Source organism: Asparagus officinalis, chromosome 7 (assembly GCF_001876935.1).
Source record: "Asparagus officinalis chromosome 7, Aspof.V1, whole genome shotgun sequence".
Classification (NCBI taxonomy): Eukaryota; Viridiplantae; Streptophyta; class Magnoliopsida; order Asparagales; family Asparagaceae; genus Asparagus; species Asparagus officinalis.
The window spans coordinates 106,213,259-106,228,379 of NC_033800.1; the positions used below are offsets into that span (position 1 = coordinate 106,213,259).

Genomic DNA, 15,121 nt, shown 5'->3' on the forward strand with positions numbered 1-15,121 from the left:
GGGAACTTGTCAGCTGCGAGGGACTGGGGTTTTGCAGGGGATTACGTTGAGGCGATGTGGATGATGCTGCAGCAGGACAAGCCAGGGGACTACGTGGTGGCCACGGAGGAGAGCCACACAGTGCAGGAGTTCTTGGAGGAGGCGTTCGGGTATGTTGGGCTTGATTGGAACGAGCATGTTGAGATTGATAAGAGGTATTTTAGGCCTTCGGAGGTTGATAGCTTAAAGGGGGATTCGAGTAAAGCGAGGAAAGTGCTTGGTTGGAAGCCTAAGGTTGGGTTCAAGCAGCTGGTGAAGATGATGGTGGACTCTGATTTGGAGGTGGCCAAGAGAGAGAAGGTGCTCGTGGATGCTGGGTACATTGATGCTCAGCAACAGCCATGATATCGAGGAGTTGGATTCTCGTCGGTAATTGAGATTACTGTTCTTTACGTTTTGTTCCTTTTTGGTGATAATATGATTGTTCTTCTTGTTCTTTTTGGTTCTGTAGTTGAGTTTCATGAACTAGCTGATGTTGTTGGGGGATGTTGTGATTCATATGCAATTTAGTAATTCAATTCATATATTTGTACTGTTCTCTTCATGCATTGTTGATCTCGGTCTAATATGATGTGTTTATTACGCCTACCATTGTTAATGATATTTGATGCATTTTTGATCTCGGTCGAAAACAAGGGTGTTAAAACAAATATAGTTGTATCCAATATGTAGTTGCAACTCAAATCCATATGTAGTTGCAACTTCATCTTTTGTTGTAGCGCTCTAAAATTTGAATGCAGTGCAATATCCTCAATTTTGGCATATTTTGGTGTTGCAACAACATTTTTGTGTTGCACCTACACCAAACTGAACACTTACATATATATAGTTGGAACTACGTAGTGTTCTAACTATATCAATCTGAACATGTCTATAATGTTGTTTAATATTCTCTATCAAGTTCAAGGAACTGTATATGTTTGCTTGGTTATATTCCAATCATATTCTCTTATTTTCTTCAATTGCGCTTTGTGTACCTATATTTGGATGTTGCTTTGGATGTTGCTTCTTGTCAGAGTATAACTTGATGTCGATGCTATTTTCCTTAGATTTTTGGGGTTTTTCAAAAAATACCTCTAAATATATTAATATATTAAATATTTTTTAATAAAAATAATATCATTGGAAATGTCTCGTCGATACCTTCAAAATAAGACTAATATCGAAATATAAAATTGCAAAACAAGTAATTAGAAATGATAATACATTGGAGCTTAAACTGAAATATATTATATAACTTTTTTTTTTATATTCAAAATGAGAGTAATATTAAATAATATTAATTGAAATATAAAATTCCAAGAATTAAAGAAAATTAATTCCATTTCTTATTATCAATTCATTAAAGAAAATTAATGTTATTTAAATATATGATTACATTATATATTTTTAAAATAAGTAAAAGAATTAAAAAATTAAGAGAAATTGAAATGGAGTTGGAAATAGAGGAGTGTGGTTGGAGTTACATAACTCTATTTTAGCATATTCTAAGGAATATGCCAAAGTTTGGGATGCAAAATAGAGCCCCACGTTGGAGCTGCTCTAACAAGAATTTTGAGTTTTGTCATTCAGAGGCAACTTTTAGCTATCTGACATATATTTGTTATCAAATTTTTCTATATAGATGTATAGTAAATTTCTCTATATAGATGTGTAGTAAGGACGATCTTGGACCCTCCATCTTGTATAAGTAAGGTATAATTCTCTATGAGAAATAGACATTGATTAATCAATTTTGAGTTTGAGAAATTTCTCTAAGAATGAAATGCTTGTGTTTGACATGTGAAGTACCATAGGTGTGAAGTCCTTAGTGCGCGCTTATTTTTTGGGTGTGAAGCCCTTCTTTATCCTAGACCTCCAATTATAATACTCAATCAAAACTCACTCCACAAACATCTTATCATATTTATCTCCTCCTCGAAAGAATCTTTGTCATCCAACTCAAGCGAATCTTTGTCATCCAACTCAAGCGAAAATACCCCAAAAAAAGCATACTATTCCAAAACGGGTTTACAATTCACGAGTGAACAGTAATACCTGTACTTTTCATGGGTAAACAGTAACATCATTTCTGTTTGTCAAAACTTACAGAAGGATATAAGCCGGGACACAACCTGGTTGGTAGAATATTTATCGAGTCGGGAAATACTCCATAACCTATTTTGTGTACCTTCTCAATCATGCATAATACAAGTAAACACTAAAATACAAATTTCATCACAACAAATACAGCAATGCGGTAGCAATAAAAGATATATAATCAAAGTCCAAAATCTAGCTAGGATAGATAAATTTCTAATGTCTCAAATAAATACAAGTCTTAGCTCAAACATGATGATAATTCTAGATGAGAAAATCCTAACAAAGGATAGTTTGAAATAAATAAATAAATGACAATGTTGACCATCAATTTTTCTAAAATTAAATAACTATTGCATGACATCACTTAATCACATGCTGCTTAATCAAATATAGCTTATTCGTTGTAGTTGTACTATCTTCATCACCTTAATGTAAGGTCCATGAAAGGGTTAGACAATTGTCTCAACGAGGATTAGTATCTAAGGTCTGTAGATTAGCTGCATAAATAATACCTTATTTGAGCTAGATATGAAACGAAAATGGAATCCAGTAAATAAGATAATAAGGCTAATATGGTGTGTTGTGAACGTAAAAGAAATGATTAAATAAGTATATGATTTAAAGAAGATATTAATTAACGTTTTTATTTATAATGCAAATGAGCGAGGCTAATCGCTTAAGGTGGTATGAAAATAATAATAAAGGTACTCAACAAAAGGAGTCATATGACTAAAATAAACTCACCTTAAGACGTTACAACCAGTTACTTATCGGTTATCGCCCATCTCCACTGTTATTTAAATTGCACATATAATGTTCTTCCAGTCGGAGTCCTATGGCAACCTAAGCCAAGGTAGTTCTAACGAGATCAATATCAAACAATGATCAGCCGAATAGTCGAATCATGTACTAGAATTACCTACATCGGGTCACCTCCATAACCTATGAAAAACATATCCCTACATCCATTTACATGTATAATAATTAGGATTTGATCCCATAAATCTTTTGCACAGTCAACTTGTGAATGAGATTCTAATAAATCAAATACAACTGATCCTTATCACAAAAACTAGTGTTTTAGCCCGTGCTAGGTCTTATCGTAATTCATCAATATTTCATCATGTTTCAATCACTTTTATGCGAATATAATTTTAAAGATCAAACGACTCAACCCATTCGAAACACGTGAACCTCACTCTCACCCACGCCCATTGAGGTCAGTTAATATGTATCCGCCTGGAAATAATGATATTAAACAACTTATATACAACTATAATTAAAATTAAGATCATTTAAATTAATTCTTTCATAATAAATGAATAAAATAAAGATTATCAAAATATCCTAAATGCAACTTGAATGAAATTAAGATATAAGACAGTTAAATGTTCAAAAAATATTATTTGCAGATGAGACAACACAAAAAATGTTCTTAATCAATCAACTAGTCATAAGATGTAATAAGCAAAGCATTAAGAAGAGCTCTAACAATTTTTAATTATTTTTTCTCCGTTTTAATCATCTTCTTGAAAGTTGAAAGAGCTGGTTCTTTGTCCATTTCTAAAAAAAAAACATGTTAATTTACTAAATTTAATATTAAAAAAATTATATATCAAAATTAATTAATGTATAAATAAGTCAAACTGATTGTAGCCTTATTTTACCATTTGTGACGTCCCCGGGTTCACACAAGGCTGCAATCCAAAGTAAAACCAAGGATGTCAAACCTGTCACGCACCTATACTGTGCAATGACATGTTTCACCATCACAGAATTATCCTTTTAGTGGAAACAAATAAGACAGTACAGGTACAAGCAGATATAAAGGAGATGAAGACAAGAAATAGAACATAGAAATATTTGATAAATCTCCAAAAAATAGGTCTCGATAGATATAAAAGAAAATATGTCCAACAATTTGAAATAAATGATCCAAAATCTCAAGTACAAGAGTCAACTGAAAAGTACATAAGTTCTCTCAGCTCTCAAAATGTAATGTAAATCTAAACATCAAATATAAACTAAACATCTATGGAGCAGAACTACTAAATATATATGACGACAACTATGCTGAAAATTCGTCAACCAGCGGCTCTCCGAAACTCTGCTCCACTGCCTGAAAAGAAGTGAAAACCACAGCGTCAGAGCGTTAGTAAGATCATCTTCATCCCCCCTAGGGGAAAGGCTACTAGGTATGATGGAGGCTCTACCTATAAGTGCATAGTCTACCTAGTTCATTTATCATGTACTAAATCGGGGTTAATACTTAGAAACTCACAACACGAGACTGGTATGTCGAGCGAAATAATCCAAACAAGGAAACCCTCATGTATATACCATATGTCTCAAATTGTGAATCGCTAAATATTAACTCCAAAACTAAGAATAAATAAATACAAGAAAGATAATACAAGAAATACCACATCATATATCTCCAAAAATGTCATATCAACTCCTCATACTACCCTTAGTGGGTAAAACAGATATCAATATACTATCTCGTGTAACTAAATTGTGAAATACCTTCACAATGGATCATATCGATGATGTCAATATTCATCTACACTTAGGTTATTTATCGAATCATCTTTTCTCTGGAATACTTCAACTCATCGCACCCCCGTGCGGACTGATAAAATAGATATGTCAAATTATCGCACTCCCGTGCGGACCAATAATTAGATATGTTAATTCATCGCACTCCCCTGCGGACCGGTAACTAAGTATAATAACTCATCGCATAACCAAGCGGACCGATAGTTAGGTATACAACCTCTGCGTATCTTCGTACGGACCGATAGATAGATATTTCAACCTCTGCACATCTCCATGCAGACCGATAGATAGGTATATCAACCTCTACGCATCTCTATGTGGACCGATAAAGAAGTGTAGTCCATATAAGGTCTCATTGCAGGACCCGACAAAAGCACTTGGAGTATAGTCCATCCGCGGTTTCATTGCGGGACCCGACTAACCCCACCCAACCGATCATAATTATAATATATATATATATATATATATAATAGCCGTTACTCTTAACTATTGTAACCTACTTGGATACACTAAACAATGTAATCATGCGTACTCAATCCCCGTACATCTACTCTTCAAACTACGTGTGAATATCAGCTCATGTCTTGCACAAAAATGCTCACCAAACGAACACACAAGCAAAAGGTTCAATCCCACAAAAACTGACCAAATCAATCGACCGACAAGCTCATCGGTAGACCGATAGGGTCGTTCAAAAAAAAACACGGCAAACACAAGCCCGTCAGTCAACTGATGATTGCCATCAGTCGACTGATTATCTCCCGTCAGTCGACTGATGGCATCATCAGTCGACTAATCTGACAGATTAAACACATGTTTGGTTTTTCGATTATTTTTCTTCAAAACTAGGGGTTTTATTATCTTAGATGAATAAACTTGGTTCAAAACTTATGAAATACTTAACAGGGGTTTGTTTAAACAAGATATATCACTTACATGCATGAACCTAGTGTTTAAATAATCAAATTAATCAAATTCTTGATTATTTCGACAATCTAAAACATGTAAACCATAATAAATTGTAATTAACTCATTAAAATAAATCCTAATGATCATGATCATGTTAATATACTAGTTTCAGATTCGTTCTACTGTTCTTGACATGAGTTTAGGGTATAAATATCATAAATTAAGTTCTAACACGTTAGATCTTACCCTAAACATGAAATTAGACACATATATTACATAAAACATGATTTTTAATCTAGGGATAGATTTGGACAAAGGTGATCTTGCCTTTACACATGTACAAGCCTCTAAAATGAACAGCAAGTGATCCCAAAGTGCAAACAACTCGTTCTTCCTTGCCACACGTCGATGATCTTACCCTCGTGTCGGTATTTTGCTTCACAAAGCTCACAAAACTCATAAGAAATTGATCTAGAGTTTTTGAGGGGAGATGGTGGCTGCTAGGGTTCAAAGATATAATCAAAGAAAATAATTTTTATAAAAAAACATAGGTATTTATGGAGGCAAATCCGAAACAAAACTTATTTGACCCGAACCAGGAAACCTAGTTTGACTGGAAAAATCACCTTCGGTATTTTGGCTGTAACGTTCTCATCTGACCTTGAAATGACGTGATTTAAGATTTTTTGGAAATATGTTGAAGATATCTACAACTTTTGTATTTTGAGTTTATCCAGATTTGAACTATATCGGTGTGTAAAATACGTATACTCTTAACTGGTCATTTTTTCAGATTTCATGCTTGTGTATATAGTGCATGATTTCAATCTTATATTCACATCTATACATTGAATTAATCTCAAATCAATTTCTAGCATACAAAAATATAAATAAATGTTATTTATTACCATATAACACATTTATTATTATTTATCATCATATTTTTAAATTCACGGGGTTTTACATCTAGTTAAAGTGAAAGTATTACTTGATTGGGAGCCACCGAAGACAGTTACAGAGATTCGTAATTTTTAGGTTTGACCGGTTATTATAGGAAGTTCATTCAAGACTTCTCAAAGATTACAATACCACTTACACGCCTTACGCATAAGGGTGTACAGTTTGATTGGGGCACGGAGTACCAGAAAGCCTTAGAAACTCTAAAGGCGAAATTGGATACAACGTCAGTAATGGTTATTCTAAGCAGTGATAAAATATTTATCGTCTATATGGATGCATAGTTAGCGGGTCTAGGAGGTGTCATGATGCAGATCCAGAGAGTTGTGGCCTATATTTCGAGGTAGCTGAGAACTCATGAGCAGAAGTATCCCACACACGAATTGGAGATAGCAGCAGTCGTTTTTGCACTGAAGGCGTGGAGGCATTATTTGTATAGGGTGCAGTTTGAGTTATTCATAGATTACCATAACTTAGAATATCTCTTCTCACAGAAAGAACTCAACTAGAGGCAATAGCGATGGGTAGAGTTTATTAAGGATTATGAGTTCGCTATACAGTACCATCCGGGAAAGGCGAACGTGGTAGCATTTATACCTCAACCACTATGATTTCAGGCAAAAGATTAGGGGGAGCAGTGCTTTCTTAGGAGCTTTATCAGTACAACCATCTTGGAGCGATAGTGTGATTAGAGCTCAGATAGAGGACTCTTAGATTCAAACCCGTAACCGGGAGATTTTCAAGGAACCCAAGATTAATTAGACTATTAGAGCAGATGGAGGCCTTCGGATGAAGGGTTGATTAGTTATGCCAAACAATCCAAAGCTGAAGAGAGATCTACTTGATGAGGCATATCGTAGCAGGTATACAGTGCATCCAGGCATGCCGAAAAATGTATAAAGACCTGAAGAGGCATTTCTGATGGAGTGGAATATGTAAAGAGATTGTAGAGTATGTGACTAAGTGTTTTACCTGCTAGTAAGTTAAGACAAAATATTAGAGACTTGCAGGGACCCTACAACCTGTATCCATTCCCGAGTGGAAGTGGGCAAATATTTTTATGGATTTTATTGTAGGGTTAGCTAAAACAAAGAAAGAAAATGATTCTATTTGGGTGATAGTAGATCGGTTGACGAAGTTGGCACATTTCTTACATGTGAGGACGACTTATACGATGGATACATATGCGAGGATTTTCATCCGAGAGATCGTTCAATTAAATGGAGTCCCGGAGACAATCGTATCAGATCAAGGCTCAGTCTTCACATCCCTTTTCTGGAGGAGTTTTCAAGATACCTTTGGCAGCCAGTTGTCATTTAGTAGTGTTTTCCACCCCCAGACTAATGGTAAGACAGAGCGGGTGAATCAGGTGTTAGGGGATATGCTGTGAGCATGTGTAATAGATTTTTAGGGTAGCTGAGAGGACCACATCCCATTGACTAAATTTGCATATAATAATAAGTTATCAAGCTACTATCGGGATGGCACCGTATGAAGCATTATACGGGAGGCCTTGCAGATCGCCTATATGTTGGTCAGAGCCAGAGGATAGTCTATTGCTTGGGCCAGAGCTAATTAGGCAGACTACAGAGAAGGTGATATTAATTAGAGAGCGCATTCTTGCCGCACAGAGTCGAGAAAATAGTTATGCAGATCAACGGAGACGACCACTAGAGTTCCAGGTCGGAGACTTAATTATGTTGAAAGTATCACCGTTAAAGTACGTTCAACGAGTTGGTAGACGGGGAAAGCTTGCCCTGAGATATGTTGGTCCCTTCAGGATTATTGAGCGTATTGGAGTTGTTTCCTATAGATTAGAACTTTCAACATCGATGTCGCGTGTACACGATATCTTTCATATTTCGATGCTCAAGAAGCATTTGCGTATTGAGGAGCAGCAGTGGGTGTTTGATGCACCAGAATTAGAGATTCAGACAGATTTGACCGCCATCGAATTCCAGTTTGTATCCTTGTCCGGGAGGACAAGAAGCTTAGAAATAAAATGATTCCTTTAGTAAAAATTCAATGGAACAGTAAAGGAGCTGAGGAGTCTTCTTGGGAGTGTGAGGAGAATATGTGCTGCGACTACCCGTATCTGTTTAAGTAAGTAAATTGATTGATTTTGATTGGTATTCATAATTATCTATATGTATTTGTATTTAACGCTAGAATGGGGGTATTAACACTTAGCTTCTAATTATTCAGAATACATGATATATATATATATGGGGTTTATTATTTGGATTTTTCGCCCGACGTACTAGTTCCGCTTAGTTACGGGTTAAGTAAGAACATTTAAATTCTAGATTGTTAAGTGTTGATATTTCTATGTTTCATATCTGGAGATTAATGGTACGAGATGTGTATGTAAGGATTTCCTTATCTGGATTATCCTCTCAACATGCTTTTTTGATATTATTAATCTCTAAGATACGATTACGGAATTTCGGTGATGAAATTTTTTAAGGGGGAAGAATGTAAAACCCTGTGAATTTAAAAATATGGTGATAAATAATAATAAATATGTTATAAGGTCATAAATAATATTTATTGATGTTTGAGTATGTTAGAAATTTATTTGAGATCAATTCAATGTATATATGTGAATATAGGAGTGAAATCATGCACTATATACACGAGCCTGAAATCAGGAAAAATGACCAGTTAAGAGTATACGTATTTTACACACCGGTGCATTTAGAATCTGAAAAAACTCAAAAGATAAAAGTTATAGGTATCTTCAACAAATTTCTAGTAAATCTTAAATCACATTATTCTGAGGTCAGATGAGAAAGTTAAAGCCAAAATACTGAAGGTGGTTTTCCCAGTCAAACTAGGTTTCCTGGTTCGGGTCAAACGAGTTTTGTTTCGGGTTTACCTATATAAATACATATGTTTTTGATGAAAATTCTTTTCTTTGATAATATCTCTGAATCCTAGCTGCCACCCTCTCCCCTAAAAAACTCTTGATCAATTTCTTGTGAGTTTTGTGAGCTTTGTGAAGCAAAATACCGACATGAGGGCGAGATCATTGACGTGTGGTAAGGGAGATGTTGAAATATCTATCTATCGGACCGCACGAAGATGCACAGATGTAATGATCATGAATTTTTGATACTAGTTAAAATAATATTTTTGGTATTTTAAAATATTTAATTATTAGTTTTAAAATAGTATTTATATTTTCTTGATTTTCTAGAATTTTCTTTGATTTAAAAATCCAATTTTATATTTATTTAAATGATTTTGATAACTATAAATTAACTTGAAGCAGTGAAAACTTTTAAATTGATATTTGTTATGTTATTATTATTGTTACGTATTATTTGTAAATATTTTCCCTAATTATTCCTTTTTCCTTAATTATAAACCCTAATCCTAATCCTAATATATTTATATATATATATATATACCCTCTCTCTCTCTCTCTCTCTCCCTCTTCCTCTCTCTCTCTCTCTCTCTCTCTCTCTCTCTCTCTCTCTCTCCCCCCTCCGCTCCGCTCTCGTCGTTTCATCTCACTGCCGCCACTGTGTCCCTCCTTCTTCCTCTCTCGTTCTTCTCTTGACGCAGCCCCGCTTACGCCTCAAGATCCGTGCGACATCAACCCTCAGCGCTACCCCGCTCCGCCTCCGCTCGGCACTCCCCCACCAGCGTCATGCAGCTAATCTTCTCCACCCTGCGTCCACGCTTCCTCCCCAGTAGCCCTCGCCTCCGACGCAGCAACCCACTCTCCCACCCTGTTTTCCTCCTTCGTACCCCCAGCCACTCTCCTCTTCAACCACCGCCACTCCGAACTCAGAACCGCCTGACGCCTATCCTCCAGATCCGCAACGCCTCTCGCTCACCGCACCAAACGCTGGTCAAAGCACACAAGCCGAGCCCGGCCACCCCTCATCCCGACAGCCGCCGCCCAGAGCAGAATCCACCAACATTCTGCCTCCCGACCGCACCTCCCCTGCCTTCGCACCACCAAACCGATAGCAAACTCGCGATAGCCCACAGCCACTCCGTCCGCTAGCTGTCGCCCCGCTGCTCCGTCCCCAGCTCCTACACTGATAGTCCGGCTCTTCCTCCTCTGCTCTCACGCAACGCACCCCAGACAGGGCCTCGTCACCCGAGATTCCTTGATGAACTCCGCGCTTCGCTGTCCTCTTCTCAGGCCCTGTCGCGCCCCTATCCAGCAGTGGCTGCTCTTGGTCTCACCAAACCCACCGCGACGACTTCCCTTTTACACTCAGATACTACCTTTCCACGCCTCCACCAACAACATCATAACTCCGACCAGCACGCCTCGACCGCACGCGCCCCAGCCACGCCCTCCATCCCAAACTCCCTGAACCGCTGCCCTCCGCATCCCCATGCCGCTCCAGCCATCGCGTCGCTACAACTCACACCCTCCTCAAGCCGAGCGCCTCCTCTATCAGATCCATTCTCTACAAACACCCGTCATCGTTGTCCTTTCGTCACTTTTTCACCAGTCGTCCCTCGCTGCCGATCATATATCAGCAATAGCCCACCAACGAGCTTTCGCTCAACCCCGACGTCTAACAGTCCTATCTAGCGGCCACTGTGTTTCGTCCGAGGCCTTGCATCGTAGGCAAGAATCCACGCCTCCGTTTGTTTATTTTAATTTTCATAGATTATGCGTAAAATTTTTATGGCGGGTCAAGATCCCTACTCTTGTTTATTATTCGAGTAACAATTTTAGATTCTATCTATAGATTATTTATGTGGCAAATATCCCTCCTTGCGTCATTGACTCCCTCGTTTTGATATTTAATCTGTTGTGAATTAAAAGGAATTTATTTTGACCTAACAGAAATTATTTTAGAATAATTATAATATTTAAAATGATTTATATTAACAAAAAATATTTATTTATTTTGAATTAAATTTAATTTATGATCGCGTGAATGGTGATTGTTGACGCATTGAATTTATGTGCAAAACATCCGTCGATTCCCATGAATTCTTATTTTTTAATTACGTGAGACTACCATGTTTTAATTGCATAGAGATTTAGCTGCATTTATTATTTCCCTTCTTGTGATTGAGAGAAGCCATTTAGTAGGTTCATGACTTAGTAGCATTGTGCGGTATGAACAAATTTACGTGATAATATGGGGTGTGTGTTGTCCAAACTTAAGGGTGAACCCAATGATCTGTTAATAGGCCTATGAAACGACAAGAGATGTTGGGGTTGGAAAAAGTCTTAGTTCGGCATGATCAGGATATGATTTGTTGTTATCTTCCAGGCTCATACCAGTGAAATCGTTTCACACCTGGGATTAGTCTTTGGGCTTGTGGAATCATTTCGCACGTGCCAGTGAAATCTTTCCGTCACCCAAGTTTTGCTTGAGTTCGAACGCAAGGCTTGAAATCGGATTGCGTGTAGTCCTCTTACCCGAATCGTTTCGCGTCCTGGATGCGTGTATAGGATCGTGAACACTCCAGTTATCCGCAATGCGTACATTGATCCTATTTGAAGATTTTACTAGTGAAGTTGTTATTATGGATGGTTAGTTACAAATGACCTCGTTACTTAGATGATTATGGATTCTTGTGAATGTGGACTAGTTATATTCGCTTTCATACATAGCTCAGCGATTAATATTTTAGATTATCTATAATTTGAGGCATTATGGTATATCATGAGGTTTCCTTGTTTTGGATTATTTTCGTCGACCGTACTACGTCTCATGTTGTAATTTTTATGTATTAATTTCACTAGTTGTATGACCTTGTTAGCTCGAATGTTCATGGGTGTTTCTTCTGAATTGTTTATTAGCTCTAGTAGTGGATTGCAATCTAGCTTGTTAGTATTCTAGCTGGCAATGTTCTACTCATTTATTATTGTTATTCGGCTTTGTTGTTTGACCGTTCTATTCTTCCTTTTGGGATCTTGTCGGTGCCACGCACGGCTGACTACTCCTATTCTCATCGAGTTGTACATCCGATTTAGAGATGAACAGGTCCAGCTTAGAGATCACGCAGAGTTAGATAGTTTCAGCCAGGAGTAAATACTTTGTAGACGCAGCAGAAGAAAAACCCGAAAGCTTAGTGTCCCCTTTTGTCAGTTGGTGGAGCTTAGTTTATTTTTGTAGTACTTTCCTTTCCTATTTCTGTGACGAATGGATAATTTATCGTAATTCTTTAAAGCAACAAATATATTTGAACTGTTTTGTAATAAGGACAGTTTGACCAACAGCTCGTGTCTTGGGATGATATTCTAATTTATGATAAATGACTCTTTTCGTATTCTGAGTTGTTTGTTATATTCTTACTAAATTATGATTGGTGGACATGTGACTTTGCTTTTATACTTCTTTACAGCTTAAGGCGTATTAGATTGAGTAGAAGGTCTAGTATATTCTCCTTAGTCTAATATGTCGCAGGCTTGTTCACGGTTCCGAATTCCCTAGTAATATTGGGAAGCAGGGTGTGACAATAGAGGTTGAATAACCTAACTATCGATGCCGCATGGTTTATGGCGATGAGTTATTATAACTTAGTTAGCGCGGTTCGTACGAGAGTTGTGATTGAAATTAACAATATCTAGTTATTGTCCTGCAACGAGAGTGCTGAATGATTCGACATATCGTTATTTACCGGTCTACACCAAAGGTGCGATGAGTTGAAGTATTCCAAGAGAAGGAAGAATTCGATAAATAACATAAGTGTACGGTGAATATAACATCATCGATATGATCCATTGTGAAGGTATTTCCAGCAACTTAGTTACAGGACAAGATAGTAATATCGATTATCTTTTTTAACAGCAACTAAGGGTAGTATGAGGAGTTGAATGACATTTTTGAAGATGTAATGATGTGGTATTTCTTGTATTATCTTTCTTGTATTCAATTTATTCTTAGTTTTGAAAGTTTAATATTTAGCGATCACAAATATTGAGACATATGTAATATACATGCAGGGTGTCCTTATTTGGATTTATTTCTCTCACATACCAGTCTTGCCGTGTTTATGAGTTTCTAAGTATTAAGCCCGCAGTTTAGTAGCATGGTAAAATAAAGCTTGATAGACTATGCACTTATAGTACGAGCTTCCATCATACCTAGTAGCCCCTTTCCACATGGGGGCGGATGGAGATGATCTGGCTGTGCTCCAGGCATTGTGGTTTCACTTTTTTTCAGGCGAGGAGTAGAGTTTCGGAGAGCACAGCGGGTTGTACAAGGATTTTTAGCATGGGAGTGCGTCGTCATATATGTTTAGTAGATCTGCTCCATAGATGTTTTAGTTTTATATTTCATTAAGTTGATGTTAAGATTTGCATTAGGCATTTTGAGAGCTCAAGAGAAAGCTTATGTACTTTTCAGTTGACTCCTTGTAGTTGAGATTTTGGATCATTTATTTCAGATTATTGATCATATTTTCTTTTATATCTGTTGAGACCCTGATTTCATTTGGAGATTTATCAATATTTTATGTTCTATTTCTTATCTTCATCTTCTTTATATCTGCTTGTAACCTGTACCTGTCCTTATTTGTTTTCACTAGAGGGATAATTTTTGTGATGGTGGAAACATGTCATTGTGCAGTATGGTGGCATGGCAGGTTTTAACATACCCTTGGTTTCAACCTTAGAACTGTAGCCTTGTGTTGAATCCGGGGGCGTCATCACACTGGTTGTAGGTATGGATTTTGTAAATTCAAAAGAGTCAAGTGTAGCAATAGGCAAGGCAAAAATTTCTAAAATCTTCTTTTTGCCATTGCTATCAGTATTTTCTTTTTGTAGATATTAGTGTGGAAGTTTTGGAGTTAATTCAATGAGATTGATTAATCAATTGTACCATCCTAACTTTAATTCAATTGTTTTTCTCTCTATGATAATGATACATTGCATCATAGAATAACTTTAATGATTTTAAAATAATAAAACTAATAATTATATTTTAGCAACACGCTCTCTTTGAATTTTTAATCAGAACTATTTCAAAAGTGTCGATAAGCTCTAGAGTAATATTGAAATTGATTGACTGTCATAGCCATCACCTGGCATCATAATCGAGTGATTTTTCTTGCCTTTGATAAAAATAAAATTTAGTATTAAGCCACAATGCAATAACATTGGCATATAATTTTCAGGAATATAATTTTTATTAATAAAGAATATGAAAAATGTTTACCGTTTCATCAGTTACCATAATAGCCCGCCCATTGTGTTTTTCATTGTCCACCATCATTATCAGGCGATTTTAATAATCGTGTTGTCTTTAATGGGCATTTATTTTGTGTCAAAACTCTGTAACATTAACAGGAAAACACATATTTGTAAGAAATTAAATATTTTTGATTGCAAGTTGGAATCTCATTGTTGTCTAGATACTGTTTAAGCAAATATATATCTAATTTTTTAATTTGCATCTAATCAATTGGAAAACATAATAAAACTTTAATATAATTTTGTAATATAATTTAGCGAGCAGACCCCAACGAAGATGCTAAATTTAGACAGGACAACATTTTTATCAAATGAAGAAAAGTCATGATGGAAATAAGTTATAAATTGGAATGATGGTTGTTCCATCGCATGCCACTTGTAAGGAAAGTTTAT

The 15,121-nt window shown here is 36.5% G+C and overlaps 1 protein-coding gene across 1 annotated transcript in view; it reads left to right on the forward strand.

The window, feature by feature from the left end:
- The window catches only part of LOC109848925 (GDP-mannose 4,6 dehydratase 1-like), a 6,613-nt gene extending 6,030 nt beyond the window's left edge, over nucleotides 1–583 (forward strand). The window contains exon 2 of the mRNA XM_020418653.1: nucleotides 1–583. This exon is cut by the window's left edge and continues 223 nt beyond it. Coding sequence (XP_020274242.1) covers nucleotides 1–384 — 384 coding nt within the window. The 3' untranslated portion in view covers nucleotides 385–583.